Consider the following 15,193-nt stretch of genomic DNA (forward strand, 5'->3'; position numbering starts at 1 on the left):
TGTCTTACAACAAAAACAATCGATGTAACATTTGTCTACGTCTAAGAAGTACCAGTTTCGTTGAATGGTCATCTGGTTAAGAAAAAATGCTTGAAATTAGAAGAAAACTTAAGCGAACAATATTCCCATCATTTCTTCTTGCTCTTTTTTGTTTTAATACAAACGAGCATTTGTTTAACACGAGGTATTAACAAGATCCTGTTCAAACTATCATCAACCTCGAATCAAAACGGAAACCTTGCCACTGTTTTACCCTGAATTTTTCGTGCTGCTGCTTTACTGTTTTTGCGATGGGATTAAACGAAAGGAAAATTGTATATACAACAACAACAACAACAACAACCACACAATAACGTTTTCATTAACAACCATCGAGGTAATGGAAACTGGCCGAAAGTATTTACACACCCTTCGCCCGTTGGAATTATTTTACGCTACCCTTGTTTTTTACTTTTTTTTTTGCGTGCCGCATACTGGCATACAATACAACAAAAATAAGCAAATATAACAGATCTATGTAGAAAATTATCTCTCCAAATAGTCCAGATTAGTAAGACTTAATAACGAAATTCTGTTCACAACTATGTTTCTTCACCTGAGTAATTTCTTGTTGCTAGTAATTCCTCTTGGCTTTTATTAAAAAAAAAAACAAAAAAAACGGTCAAACTCAAAAATGGATCTATAAAGCTGTGAAAAGCAAAGTGATAAACTCATTGTTTTACATTTGTTGGTTCTAAAAAACGCTCTTTTCCTTCGATGCCTTTTCCTGACCGTAGTTATATGTTAGAGTTTGTCCTGGACAATACACATGTAAATAGAATCTCTTTTTGTTTTCTTTTTGTTTTCTGCTAATGTTTGCCTGTTTCTTATAATTCATATGTAATTTTCCGCTTCACTGCTTACACCAAAGCAAAGTGTGCAAAACGATTCCCTTGTTTTACTTTGCGAATTGGTTTGCTTTTTTTTTTCCTTTACACAAATACATACGATTTTTTGTTTTGTATTTCAAACGAACGCAACAGTTTTTTTTTGCTGGTAGTTTAGATAAAGTTCTTCTCTTCTGTTTATGTTCTGTTTGCTTACTGCCGATGCATTTCCGGAGACAGCTTTGTTGGTCTGTTTAAGTGGGTTTTTTGTTAGGTTTGTACACTTTAATCTACATGTACTCCTCCTTTTTTCTATACACTTCCCACTAGAGTATCTTGCATCAAGTGCGACATAAGGACATTATAATGCGTTCAGTTTTTGTTTACTTCCCTTGTTTTTATGTTTTCCACATGGTTTGTTCTCTTTCCCTTTTCTTCTCGCTTCTGCTTTGCATGTAACCCGAATCGGTATTGCGTTCGATATTGGCTGTTCTTGGCTACGTTTAGAATGTTTTATCTGGTTTTTGTTTCACCGCGTGAGGTGTGTGGTTAGTGTTTTTCATTAGCTAGTTTTTCAGGATTTCAGGACATTTTGGGGCGCAGGCTTTGTGAAAGCACCTACCGCGAAACAGGTTCGTTGTAACAAACGATGGAATTTGGTCAGCAAAATGTCGGCCGGAGGGGGTTGATCTTATCTATTTGCAGTGTTTCCCATGGCATAAACTAAAAAATAATGAAAGAAATATTAATAAATCATATAAAAAGCGAAACTGAAAATTACGCAACATAATACTTCTACCATACTTGCCATTAGCATTAGGAACCTATAAGACGCCGCAAACGAAAGAAAAGCAAATAGCTGTAAAAAGAAATCGCAACACAAAAGGAGAGAATCCAGTGGAGAAAAGTTCGTCCCTCCAAACTAAAATCCAATAAACGGAAACAGGCGTAAAAAGAAACAAAAAAAACATAAAAGGAAAAAAAAACATAAAAGTTCAAATGTTTTGAATTGTTCTTATTTTCGTCTCTGTATTGTTTTCAGATTACTTTCGATTCGATCATTCACTGCTAAATGGTGTCGTTTATTTAGTTCCCACCCCACTAACTAACTACGGTGCTGCGATAAGCTTTAGGAAGCACAAAGTTAATAAAACAAAAAAAAAAGATGGAAAAGGATCCTCCGACGAACTGCTTTTTTATATACTTCAAGAGGATGTACCACAAACTAACAAGAAAAAAAAGGTTAAACGAGATATTTTTATCGCAGTTCCGAGTTGTATATTCACAGTTCCTCCCTGTCCGTTTTGTTTCGTTTAGTTCTCCTTTAGCCGGGGGAAAAACGGAAGCGTTCGCGGGCAGTTACCTCCGTCAACAATTCGTTCACGCCCGAGAGCCCAGGTTTGTTTATGTGTGTAGATGTGTGTTTTTTCTTCTTCTGCTCTTGTTTCTTACGTCGTCTTTACTTACATCAACAATACATTTAAATTTACATATGTATAATTATGTGTTTAATATGTATATCATATTTATATATTGCTCTGTTAAAGTGTGCGCCCACATTCGCTTCATACTTTTGACACCGAGAAATAGTCAAAATGCGCAGTGAAAGAATAATTGAAAAATCAAGAATGAAAAAGTCACCGTCGGAGACCAACACAAGCGGCGTACGATTGAATGTGTAAAATCCATAAACCGACGAACAAAAACATCCGTTGCCAAGGCAATGATCATGAGCACGATGCTATAGTAGGCTGTTTGCTTTAACGGCCCTTCTCTTCCTAGGAAGGTCTAGATATTCCTCATCAGTTTCTGCTTCCCATAACTGGGATAAAACTTCTTTTCCCCACACTGCTTCTGGTGTTTTGTTTTAATTTCTATCCTCAACCTATTCTCTTAAACGATTTGTTGTTTTGTCAACAAAAACAAAAAACCTCCTTTCATTTAACAGGGCGCGCGCCCGCGTGTGTTGATGTGTATGGATGAGCATGGGCTTTTGTTTATGTTCTATAGACTCCTTACACTATAAACTGCACTTTTAGCGTTATGTGGCGTTTAAATAACTAAAAAGAAGAGTACACCGGAAAATGGGATGATTTGCTCCCCGGTTTTCTACCCGCCTAGCCTAGCCTACGCTTGTCCGTAACGAATGCACTTCCATGTTCATTTATTAATATTTTGGAGCGCCTCTTGTCTTCTTTTTTTCTGCGTTGATCGAAGCATGCCCATTTCTGTTCCCCTTGGGAATATTATGACTGTCTCTACAAATAAAGGGGGCTTGTTAGTATCTGGATGTGTGTGTGTGTTTGTGTGTCGAACACTCCGAAACGTAGATACACTTCCGTGGGGAGTATTTTTTGGGGGTTGGGCAAAAGACACGAAATTCTACATTCCCATCGTTTGTTACATCGCGTCGCGTTTTCACCACCAGTCGTGTTTGTGAGCGTGTGTGCGTGTGTGAATCTCAACAGCTCTCCTGTTTCCCTCGTGTCGTTCCCCTTGATCTTGTGCTCGCTTGATAGGGTTTTTTTGATTTATAAATTAATTAAAGTAATAACGAAGACCGATTTGCGCTGCGTTGACGATCATGGGACTGCGCATGTTTTTTGCACGTTGTGGACCCTGTCGTCCGATCCACGATGGACACATACACGACGGCGGAACCGGGAGATGTTCGAAAGTCCTGTGTTGTGTTATCTGCTGTGAAAACTCTGAAGGTAGTACACCTAGAGTTCCTGCGATTGAGAAGGACCTTCCTCTCACTACACACTATGACACGGCGATTTGTTCGATCGTATCGACATTTGTGCGACCTCAATCTCAAACCATAATTGGTTCGTCGTCTCCAGCGGTCGTCGATGTTGATTGTGCACCGCCGCCGCCGCTGGCACCTGCTGAACCACCACCACCACCACCACCTCCGCCGGATCGTTTACTTCCATGGCCCGAGGACATACGACGTGACGACATTTTTCCCTCCTTGGGCATGTTATTGTCTTTTGCAAGGTTCGCCGAATTGATGGACGAACTGGAGGCGGACGTGGAGGTAGCGGCGGACCCGGACGGTGCTGCCACCGTCGTCGACTGGATCAGGATCGTTCGATGGTTGGAGGAGGAGTTCGTTGAGGCGGAATTTCCACCACCACCACCACCGGTAGCACCTACCTCATACCCGCCGGAAACACTCCGGATGATGATGGGCTTCTGGCGCTGGAGGTCACTACCGCTGCCAGTGCTGCTGCTGCCGGTGCTACCACCAACCCCACTACTGCTGCTACTGCTCGTCGTACTGCCCCCGAGACTGTGCGAAGTCGTCGAGAGCGTTATCATCGAGTGGCTCAGGTTAATGTCGGACCGTTTATTCCCCGCTCCTCCTCCTCCGTTGCCCGGTGGAGCCATCGATGTACCGCCACCGATGACGATGCCACTTCCACTGGCATTGGCACCACCGGACGAGCTCGCACCGTTCCCACCGTGGTTTCCATTCTGTTGCGTTTTCATCATCGAAGGAGCCGATGCGGAGGACGACGGCGTCGAGGAGGCTGAGATGGCTGAGGTGGCAGCCGTCGGTGACTGGGGTGAGGAGGCCGACGTGGAGTTGTTGCTACCGCGCAGGAACGCTTCCCGCTCGAGCAGTGTTTGATGGGACAGAGATTTCGTTTTTACCCCCGCCGACGATCCGACGACCGATGATGACGCACTGGCGGTGGCACTCGAGCCCATCTTGTGGAAATACTCCACACCACTGCCACCACCGACACCTCCTCCGCTCTGATCACGTAACGAATAACTCACAGCCATCGGGACGTCATTATTAAGACTAACATTACTACTACCACCGTGATCGGAGGGTGCCTGGTAGCGGATCGAGATGCCACTGTCGCTGATCATGTTGTTTCCACCTCCTCCACCACCACCACCGCCACCACCGCTGCTGCTCACATCGAGATCCTTCTCCTTGCTATTGCTCAGATCGTCCAGACTACCTCCTTCCCCATCCAGATCGGTCGAGAGCAGATCATCGTCCGAGCTGGCCCGTGCCAGACTCGGCAACGTCGAGGTCAGCAAGGCCTTCTCCTTGCGTATCTCTTGAATGTGACCCTCGAGCAGCATCTCCTCCGTTTCCGTCTCGAGCAGCCCACCGGCCGGGAGTCCGCTGCCAGTACCGCGCGCATTCGCCATTTCCTCCTGCGTAAACACCTTGCTACTGCGCAGCGTGCTAAGGCGGGCCGTAGCCGTGTGCGCGGCCGTATCGAGCGTGTCAATGTCCGCCAGCGTGCTCTTCACGTTCAGCATCTTCTGCGTGATGAGCGTCTCCATGCACTTCGTTTGCCGTCCGATGTCGTTCAGGCTGTCCTGTGCCGGCACGTACCGGTTGGTGCGTAGCACGCACGGCGCAAACACGATCGCAAGCGAGCTGGCCGACATGCGGTTGTACTGCTCCAGCTTCGCCACCAGGGCCAGATGGAAGATCAACCGCTCGAACAGGCAGTGATGGGCCGGGGGGATCTTTTTCACCAGCGACAGAAGCGTCTGCACCCGATCGCTACCGTCGGAAAGGTCGGCCGCACGCAGAAAGTCATCGTACCGGTCGAACGTTAGCAGAGGTTCGGGCATTTCGCGCAGGAACGACTTCAGCACGTTCGTTAGCACGTGCACGTTGTACGACTCGAAGTCCATCTCTCCGCCGCCCCCGTCCGCACTCGTTACCGCGCGGTCCATCTTCGCCTTCAGATCCTTGATCTTCGAGCTAACGCCGCTCTTCCGGTAGATACCCTCCGAGTACAGGCCGTGCATTTCGATCATCATGATCAGCTTGTTGATTTGGGCCGGAATTTTAACGCCATCGCTACTGCTGCCGCACATCGCCGTCAGCGGCACGCCGAACAGTTTCGTCGGAATGCCACCACCGTACAGGGGTTGACCGTCCGGACCGCAACCACCGGCTACGACGGCTGATCCACTGCTTCCACCACCGCCACCGTGCAGCAGCGCGTTCGGGTCCGAGTTGGCAATCTTATTGCACGAGGCCGACTTTTGGTAGCACTTTTTGTGGCACGTTAACTTACAGTTTTGGCACACCTGAGGGAGGGGAGGAGAAAAGCAGAGTGAGAGTGTTAAGATAAATGATTTTTAAACAACATTATCCTAATAATCCTTTCCCACACCAGTACTTACCAGTCCTCGCTCGATTGGCCACAAGAGAAACTGTTGGCATATTTCGCACGCCGTCGCAATGTTGAGTATCGTTAGCTGGAATGTATGTCCTGTTGTGTGGAAGATATAATGTAATCTCTTGATTTTTTTTCCAAACACCCTTAAATTCAGTATAAAAATGAATATTTTACCGTTGAACGTGGTGTGATCATCGTGCTTGCGTTTCTTGTCCTTCTTCCGCTTCGTCTTCGGTTTCTCCGTTTCGCGTGAGTTCATAAATTCGTTCATAAACCCACGGAACGCATTGACGCCCATCGTGAGCGGGAAGTCGTTCTTGCGCCCAGACGTCGTCTCGATCACCTGCTCGAAGTTGGCGATCAGATCGCGGTACTTGATGTTCAGCACGTCCGAGTTCTGCTTGTGCGCCACGCTGTACTGCGCGACCAGGTTGTCCTTGAACTCGCGGAGCGCCTGCTTGAACACCCGGTCCACCTCGGACGGCTTCTCGCAATCGCTCTCCATCTTGCAGATCTTCTGTGTGATGAAGTCCTGCATCAGCTGCAGCTCTTTGGCATCGCTTATAATCTTATCGGTCGAATCGGTGTACTCGCGCGTCGACGAGATCTTCTGGCTGCCTCCACCGGACGACGAACCGGCCGCGATCGGCTGGTGTTTGTCGTGCTTGCTGCCAAGCCCACCACCGCCGCCACTGGTGCGGATGCGTTTCGAGCGCTTGGCCGCCGCACACTGGAGCGACTTGATGCCCCCGTTCTGGATGCATTTTGTGTGCACCAGCACCTTGCAGTCCAGGCACCGGTAGCCCTCGTTCACGAACGAATCGATCTCCTGACAGCAGGCACACCGCTCCGCCTTGTTGATGCGCTGCACCTTCCGGAACTGGTGGCCGGCGATGTTGATGCGCGTGCTCGACTGGTACATGTCGTTGCCCCGGTTCACCTCGAGCAGCGGAATCTTGTTGTTTGCCGGGTCCGAATTGCGCCGCTTAAGCGTATCGCCACCGCCACCGCCACTGGCTCCCGAGCTGGCGTTCGTAGTGTTACCGCTTGCAGCAACACCCGGATTGCTACTACCCACCGGTCCTCGTCTCGTTAGGCCCGTGCCAGGATGGTAGCTGACGGCCGAACTTCCGCCACCAAGCTGTTCCTCACTGAGATTCGTCGATTTGATCCCCCGGCGGCTGCTGCTGGAGCTGGAGGTCGGTTTACTACCGCCTCCTCCTCCTCCTCCGCCACCCAGCACCATGTCACTACTGTCCGCTTTGCCGAGCGTGGACAGATTGTACATGATGTTGCTGCTACCGGCAAAGCTGCTGTCCTCCGACTTGGCGGTCCCGAGTATGAGGGCAGCCTTGCCAGCGCCCTTCGGTGTCGTCGTAGTCGTGTTGTAGTAGTTCTGTGCGAAATCGTCCGGGTACACCGCCGACACCCGCTGGTTGTTGATGGCGGAAGATGACGATGATGTTGGGGCCGCAGCACTATTACCACCGTACTGGCCACCGGAGCTGGTGTTACTGGTGCCGTACGACGACGAGGTGGACATTTTCGTGCCACTGTTGGCAGGTGGTGTGTTGTTGTTGTAAACCGACTGTTGGTGCTGCTTCTGCTGATGGTGGTGGTGGTGCTTATTTTGTTGGTAATTGTTGGTCTGAGGGAACTGTAGATTCTGATAGTTACCGATGTGCCCTCCGGTCGTCGAGCTTGCCGACGATAGTGACTGAGAGGAGGAGTGCGGTATTAGGGATGACGTTGACGATGAGGTCGCCGACGTTGTCGATTGCGTTTGATGAAGGTGGCTCAGTTGCTGTTGCTGCTGTAGCAGATTGTAGTTCGAGTTGATTTCGTCTCCCTGGTCCCGGTCCCTGCGGGAGCTCATGTGCGTGTGGGTGAATGGCAGTGACTCCCGCCGCATCATGCTGGCGGCCGCCATTGCCGGGTGCGGCTGGGTGTGCGTCAGCGTACCACTGCTAATGCTGTTGCGCTGGCTGAGATTCCTTGTGGCCGGAGAGGACAGCGACGACGATGGTGACGCGGTGCCGGCGACGACATTCTCTAGTCCCGTATTTACAAACACGATTTCCACGTTGCTATTACTATAACTATTATTGCTGTGGTTCTGATTTCGAATCATGCCACCACCAACGCCGTACGACGCCGAGGTGTCGCCGTACCGAAACCGCTGCATCCCCGGGCGGCTACTACCACTACCGGCGGTACCCGCCACCGTGGACGGTCCGGAATCGACACGGCGTACGGGCAACTTGGCCGTGCTGCTCACACCACCACCACCTCGCTCGTACCGGTACTTGGCCAGCTCCGTGTCGTCGAAGGTGCTCTTGCTGGCGCGCTCGATGTCGTACATCCGGAGGGGCCGATCCAAAACGTCGTCCTGTCGCTGCAGTGGTGTCTTCTGGTACGGACTGCTATTATTGCTTGGCGACGCTGTGGACGCAGATGCCGCACCACCACCACCGCTCGGCGGTGGTGCCGACGAAATGACCAGATTTTTTATATACCTTTCATTCCTATCTAATAAAGCGCTGTTGTTCGCTGGCCCCGAAGGAGGTGATTGTGGCTTCGAGCCAACAACGGGGCCTTGATGTAATGCGGCCGCAGCTCGGGTCGCCAGCGGGTGCGGATAGTCCACTAGGCCCAAGTCTTCGTAACCCTCCTCGTCATCGTCTTCGTCCTCCTCCTCGTCATGGCCTGCCACGGCCGCTGGTTCTCTCACGGCGGCGGTGGCGGCACCACCACCACTTCCCGCTGCCTCCTCCTCGTCCTCCTCCTCTTCATCATCGTCGTCGTCGTCGTCGATAAAGTCCGCCGACATGCTGTCGTCCGCGAAGAGGGCCCGATTTTTGTTCACGATATCGATCGCCGTCTCGAAACTTAGGCCCACGACGGCCGGTATCGGTTTCTTCCGATGCTCGATCGCGTGCACCACTTCCGCGTATCCACCCCCGCCACCACCACCGTAGGATCCGCCGGCCGCCGTCGAACCGATTGGGCGTTCCACCGGCAGGCTCTGCGTCGAACGCAGTTTCGCCCGATCGCGCTTCTTGCTCAGTAGTTCCTTGAAGCGAGAGCGGGCCTGTTGACCGCGGATACGTGCCTGCACGACCAGCACACCCTTCTTCAGCTTGTCGTACCACTTGCGCACCGTGTAGCCGCGCCAGGTCGCCTGAATGACGGTCGCCGCGTGGATGCGTATCTTGCGCGTGAACTTTTCCTGCTTCTCGCGCAGGTAGTCGCGCCAGTACGACTGGATGGTGCAGGCCGCCGTCCGGTACTGGCAGTACTTTTTGCGCTGCAGAATCGCCCGGAACCAGCGCTGGATGCAGATGATGCTGTCGATGATTTTCGTGTGCAACGAGATGTCGAGGCGCATCTTCTGCGACTCGCGCATGTAGATTTTGGTCACGCCCAGCTGGTAGTGCTGCTTGTTCAGATCCATCGTGCTCATAAAGTCGCGCACATCCTTCTGAGAGCTGACCAGTCCTTTCGGCAGCAGGATGCGGTACAGCTGGATGAACTCCTCGTACGTTAGACGCACGTTGTAGCCGGCGCGCCGGATCCGGACTGTCTCTAGCATGCCCGTATAGCGGAGCTGCGAATGAAAAGGAAAGAGTTCATATTTAGTATAAGGGACATTTTCAGAGTATCATTTTTTTTACTGAAAAAAAAACTACAATTGGTATGGACTCATTTATCTGACCACCTGAAAACATCACATTCCCACGCCGTAAAGCGAATCCCAAACACATCAAATCATGCAAATGATTCACGTCCCAGGCGGTAGCATTAACAACATCGTAAAACTATGGTGGCACAAATAATGGCCAATAAAAACAAAAGGTTCCTTCTAGAATCACCTATCTAATAGTCAGAACATCGGCGACAGCATTCCTAACGGATGTATGACTCAATACAGTAAAAACAGGAACGTCCTCAAAGATGGCCCCCATTGTGCTGTACGGGCCGTGGATCCTTATTCCGGTTCAAAACCTCCTCGAACAAAAAATACAAATAAAAACTACCTATTTTCGCTGCCATTTGCCGATTTTCTCACCCACCCGTGAAGATGCTTCCTCCGCCGGTGGGATTTGTGGTGGCCAGCAGCAAAGTGGTTGGCAGTGCGGAAATGGTAAAAAATAAAACCATAAAATATCCCGATAAGATAGTGTATGGCGCATGAATGAAACCGTACCCAGAAGGAAGAGAGACGAAAACCGGGACGAATGAAAGCGAATGGATGAGGAATTTCATTGCAGCAACAAATTCCTTCCATATGGTGCCATAGCAGGAAAAGATAGGCATGTCGACACATTGGCCACACCACCACCACCACCATCGGAGGACCGAGGGTTTTATTGCAATTTTCCATTTTGCCATTTGCCTCGCCTTCTCTTTCTGGTGTTCCCCGGTAGTGCCGATAAGACCATCCATGCGACCTGCCACACGAGTATTATTGCTTGTACTGCTTTAAATGCTGCGTCAGAGCTTTTAGAGAGCATCTCATGGAAGAAGATATCATTACAAAAACTCATCGTAGGAGCAGCAGCGAAAGAACAACAAATGGCTGAGGGAAAATTCTACCATGTATTGGGTTTTGTACACGATAAGATCGGCACGGACGCGATCGACCGTCTATACCTACAAAGAACAAGCAACACTCCACTCCCTGAAGGTACTTTGGGTAGTTTGCCTTTCGTCACCAGATGAACCACCGGAAACCAGATACCCTACACCCTTTTTCTCTCTGTCCCTCGGTCTGCCGTCGTCTGGAAGATTCCTAATGGGATTTATGGTACCGGCCAAAACATGAACACCGCTTGTTTGGGAGAGGTGGCGACGTAATGAAAGCTGGTGTTTCCGGTTTTAGCTGTGTCCCTTCGTTTACCCGTCCCGGGACAGTCTGGCGACGGAAGGCCCGTGCATACTTTTAAGGCTGGAGCGTTTTGATTTCGGTTTCAAATGCACTACAAAATGTGTTCTCACTGGAATTGCGAAGACGGGAGACACCACTTACCACCGCGACCGTGATGGTCATTTTTAATCTCAGCACAAGCCCAGTCGTCATCAGGAGCAGAATTAGCACACAGTGTGTACAGAAAAGCAGTGCCAACAATGCCAGCCTAATACCAAGCTCCGGATACAATCGAATCAGTTCGAATGTCATCGTACACCATGGTTCGGGTATACTTGCGGCCTACTGCGCGCGGATATGGATTTGATAGCCCACTATGATTGTTTTGTTTGTTCTTTAACAAAGTTTGTATTAAAATTTTATCACTTCATACACGATAAAACAAAAACTTTCTTCCAATTTAAGACACTGGCAACACGTGCATACCGTTCGGAGGTAAAACTGCAACTGATAGTCAAGCACCTCTATGTCAGACCTGCCTGGAGTTTCGACCGACGCGATTCTCAGGTAGGAGAACACGCCACCAGGAATATGGCCACAAAAGATGGCTAAGACTTCTGACTCACCGGAGGAAAGAAGAGAGGAACTGTTTATGAGAAAAAGACACCAAAGCGGCCTAATGGACCCATCTTTCTTCGAAGGTAGGCAACAGCATGAATGATAACCGACCAGGTCGTCCCCGCCCTACACTGATACGCATTTCATTCATTGGCATGTTGCAATTTAGCGATACAATACAATGATTTCAACAATATAGATGAACAAAGGGTGCAGAAAACCCATATAAAGCAATGTTTTAATGAAGGCGTCCACAGTTATTTTATTACATATGCATCAATTATCACAACCAGTTTATGCAACTTTTTATAAACAATTGGATTTCGCTATTGATAGATCTGTTGATCTTTGTTTTACGAATAGCTCAAACAAATTATACGAAACATGAAATATTACCATGACTACCATCTGTAAAATTTCTAGCTTTTCAGCGTTTCTCCTCTGCTCAACGCTGACCGCGCGAAATTATGCAAATGTTTATGGCGTTTACCTAAGGGAAATGGTCATCAAACAAACTTCGACGATTAATGGGCGTCAGAAGGAACATGTGAGAAAAAAATAACAAATACGTCATCTCACATGGTTTGGCTTAAGCCAATCACCGTTACCTTCTTAACGGTTTATATCGACCCGGCGTTCGTGTCCTCGTTGATTATGCGTGCTCAATGCCAAAATAGAAGGTTATGGGAAATGGGGAAAATTATTCGCAAAATGTAAATTCGCAACGAACAAAAGAAAACACCCGTAACAAGTCACGTAGAAGGGAAGTGTGTTGGAAAAAAGGGATATATTGTTTTCCCAAGCCAGCTCGGTCAACTCATTTATCGTCGTAGTGTGGATGAAACAAGTGGACACTTCCGGCAACAACCCGCGCGTCCTTGTATTTCGGGCTTTTTCCGTCGCTCTTTGTGTTCTGGCAAAACAAAAAAAAAACACTCTCAAGGCAATATTTCCCACCAACACCCCGTTCAATGAGTAGTTCCAGCAAGGACTTCATTACAGCTAGCGTTACAGCCCCCAAACAAACATGAACGTACCTGTCTCGTAACGGTTGCATCGTCAAACTGGTTCGGGATTTTGTTCGGGTTCGATTTGATGCACCGAATGAAGAATGGGTTTGCCTAAAATTGAAACAGGAATGAAGAAAGTAAGTGAAATGTGGCAAAAGAGTGCTTGTTGGCTGGGTCGAATGGCCCTCGACTCACCTGATTTAACGTTTCCATCAGTGCGATCAGCGAGTTTTGAAACTGTGCCGTTACGGTTAGCGGCTGCTTGCGTGTCTTTATGGCAGATGTTTGATTGGAGAGGTTCTGCCCGGCCGAAAGTGTCTTCACCGACTGGAGATTCTTGAGGCCCTTCTTCGGCCGCTCCCGGGGACGAAATGATTTGTTTTTCCTGTATTGGTTGTCCATGTCCATCGATTGCGTTTTCATTTTGTACGGATGAAGGGGGAGAAACGGAAATAATCGTTAGAATACCGGGTATACTATCTTCTATCATTTGATCATCTTTCGGCTAGAGCAGGGAAAAAACCAAAGGTTTATTCTTGCTTGCTAGTATCATTCGCCTACGAAGCTATTGGGAACACAGATTGAACCCAACACTCGTTGCTTTATATTTAGATAATGATACTTAAAATGCAATGTAGACATTTGGAATTCACACAAAAACGAACACTTGCAAAAATAATAAAAAGAAAGAAACTTCGCAACAATTTGTAACAAGCTTCTAAAGCTTATCTTAGAGATAGGGTAGAGCTAAAACGCTACAGAGAACTCATACAAAAGACACACAGAACAGTCTGAATCTTTGTACAGCACATCAAACCTTTGCGAGGATAAAACGTTGTAAATTACTCAAAAAAACGGACACCAAAGTAAGTTTTACAAATTTGCAACTGACGTCACAAGGAAAGCGGATAACCAATGGAGGAAGTAGAGTTATAGCAAAATCGGACGTCAAAAACGGAAGCAAATGGATTAATGAATTTGGTTTCGACCAAGCATGACATGAACGATTGGGAAATGTTGGAGAATAGGGTAGAGTGGGGGTGTGTTTGTGTGTAATTGTTTGAATTGTTTTTATCATCGCTCCAGAGGCTTGTTATTTCTTACATCACGATTTGCGACGCACGAGCCATCACGTCCTGACCGGAGCGTTCGAAGCGATGCCGGGCTGCAGCCGAACCTAACCCATATCCTTTTCCACCTCCACCGCCAGCGGCTGCCCCGCCGCCTCCGACTGTCGATCCCGGCGACGAAATGTTCCCGGTGGCTGACGAATGCTTTCCACCGTTGTTACTGCCATACGCGGACGACAGCGATGAGGAGGAACCTCCGCCGGGCGAGGAGGATGGATGATGCTTTCCGTGCTGCTGCTGTGGAGAGTCCTGCAGCTGTTGGCACTCGTAGTTGAGCTTTCCGTCGGGGAAGTTTTTGTTGTTGAACGCGAAGCTTGACCAGGACCGACGGGGTGTGCCGCCGGGACCGGTGACCGAGGCCATCGATCCGGTGGTACTGTTGTAGCCCGCGTTACCGAGCGATTGGCGGTGGTAGGCAAGATTGTTTCCGCCACCGCCGGTGGGAGACGATGCTGCCGGGTTGCCGCTATGGTGGTTGTGGCCCGAGGTGATGTCACTCATGGCATTGCTGATGCGTTTGCTACGCGACCGATGGATTTGAATTGGCCACGGTAGCGCGAGTAGATATGGTTTTGTTTTGCGATATCGATTCATTCGAAGATGGCGTGATGTGTTGGATGAGAGGTAGGCACGATACACACGATAACGATAGACGAAGGCGCACACGGGAGAGAAGGCGCACAGAGGCACACACACACATGTTCATGTAGGATGGTTTGAATAGAAGTAAACCAAAAATAAATAAAAACAAGAGTAAATAAAATGACATAACAACGGAAGGAGAATAACACAAATGTATAGTGAAGAGAAGATACAGAAAAAATTATGATACATTATATTGATCAATTAACGAATGTTAGCAAAGCGATTCCCCTAAACAATGTTCAGCCACAATTGCAAATTTTGGGTTATTGAAAATTTTGCATCATTCTGCCCCACACATTGGGGTATGTTAGTTACGGCATTAAGGGTTTGTACATGGGAGTAAAATAATGGTGAACCCGGCTAATGATGAACTGCTTCAGTTAATGTTGTTTAGCTTATTATCCTTCCTACTGCGCACTATCGCACCCTAGGCACCCTATGTACAAAAAGACTCGATATTAAAGGCAGCTTGGGGCAGCTTGGGCCTAACGCTGAGCGGCATTTCTATGGACATCGGCGCACGCCATACACTACACTAACGTGCTGGATGGGAAGGAGGAGCAAAATCCAAAACCAAACCAAAATCAAACGACAGACACAAGGAGAGCGCGCGCGCACGGCAGCGATAGAAACAACAGGCATCAAAGATCGCAGAATCGATCACTGCGGTCTCTGTAGAACAAACGGTCTTACGGCCAATTTTTGCGCCGCTCTCGGCCCCCTTTGGCCGACGCCGACTTCACGGAGTAGTTACGGTACCGGTCCAGCATACCACTGTCACGCACTGGGCGCCGCGGACAGAAAAGTTTCCTACAGTGGGAACAGGGAAATAGGATGTAGAATTGCTTTTTTCTTTTTAGTGTTTTCCCCTACCGGTGCGTTCAGT

The 15,193-nt window shown here is 48.6% G+C and overlaps 1 protein-coding gene across 1 annotated transcript in view; it reads right to left on the reverse strand.

The window, feature by feature from the left end:
* Positions 1–3,639: 3,639 nt before the first annotated feature.
* The window catches only part of LOC131284329 (unconventional myosin-IXb-like), a 44,358-nt gene continuing 32,804 nt past the window's right edge, over positions 3,640–15,193 (reverse strand). The window contains exons 13-18 of the mRNA XM_058313184.1: positions 13,637–14,182; positions 12,728–12,917; positions 12,560–12,643; positions 6,212–9,644; positions 6,042–6,130; positions 3,640–5,945 (exon numbers count right to left, since the gene is read on the reverse strand). Coding sequence (XP_058169167.1) covers positions 3,684–5,945; positions 6,042–6,130; positions 6,212–9,644; positions 12,560–12,643; positions 12,728–12,917; positions 13,637–14,182 — 6,604 coding nt within the window. The 3' untranslated portion in view covers positions 3,640–3,683. The remainder of the gene's footprint in view (positions 5,946–6,041; positions 6,131–6,211; positions 9,645–12,559; positions 12,644–12,727; positions 12,918–13,636; positions 14,183–15,193) is intronic.

The sequence above is a fragment of the Anopheles ziemanni genome, chromosome 3 (genome assembly GCF_943734765.1).
Source record: "Anopheles ziemanni chromosome 3, idAnoZiCoDA_A2_x.2, whole genome shotgun sequence".
Taxonomy (NCBI): Eukaryota; Metazoa; Arthropoda; class Insecta; order Diptera; family Culicidae; genus Anopheles; species Anopheles ziemanni.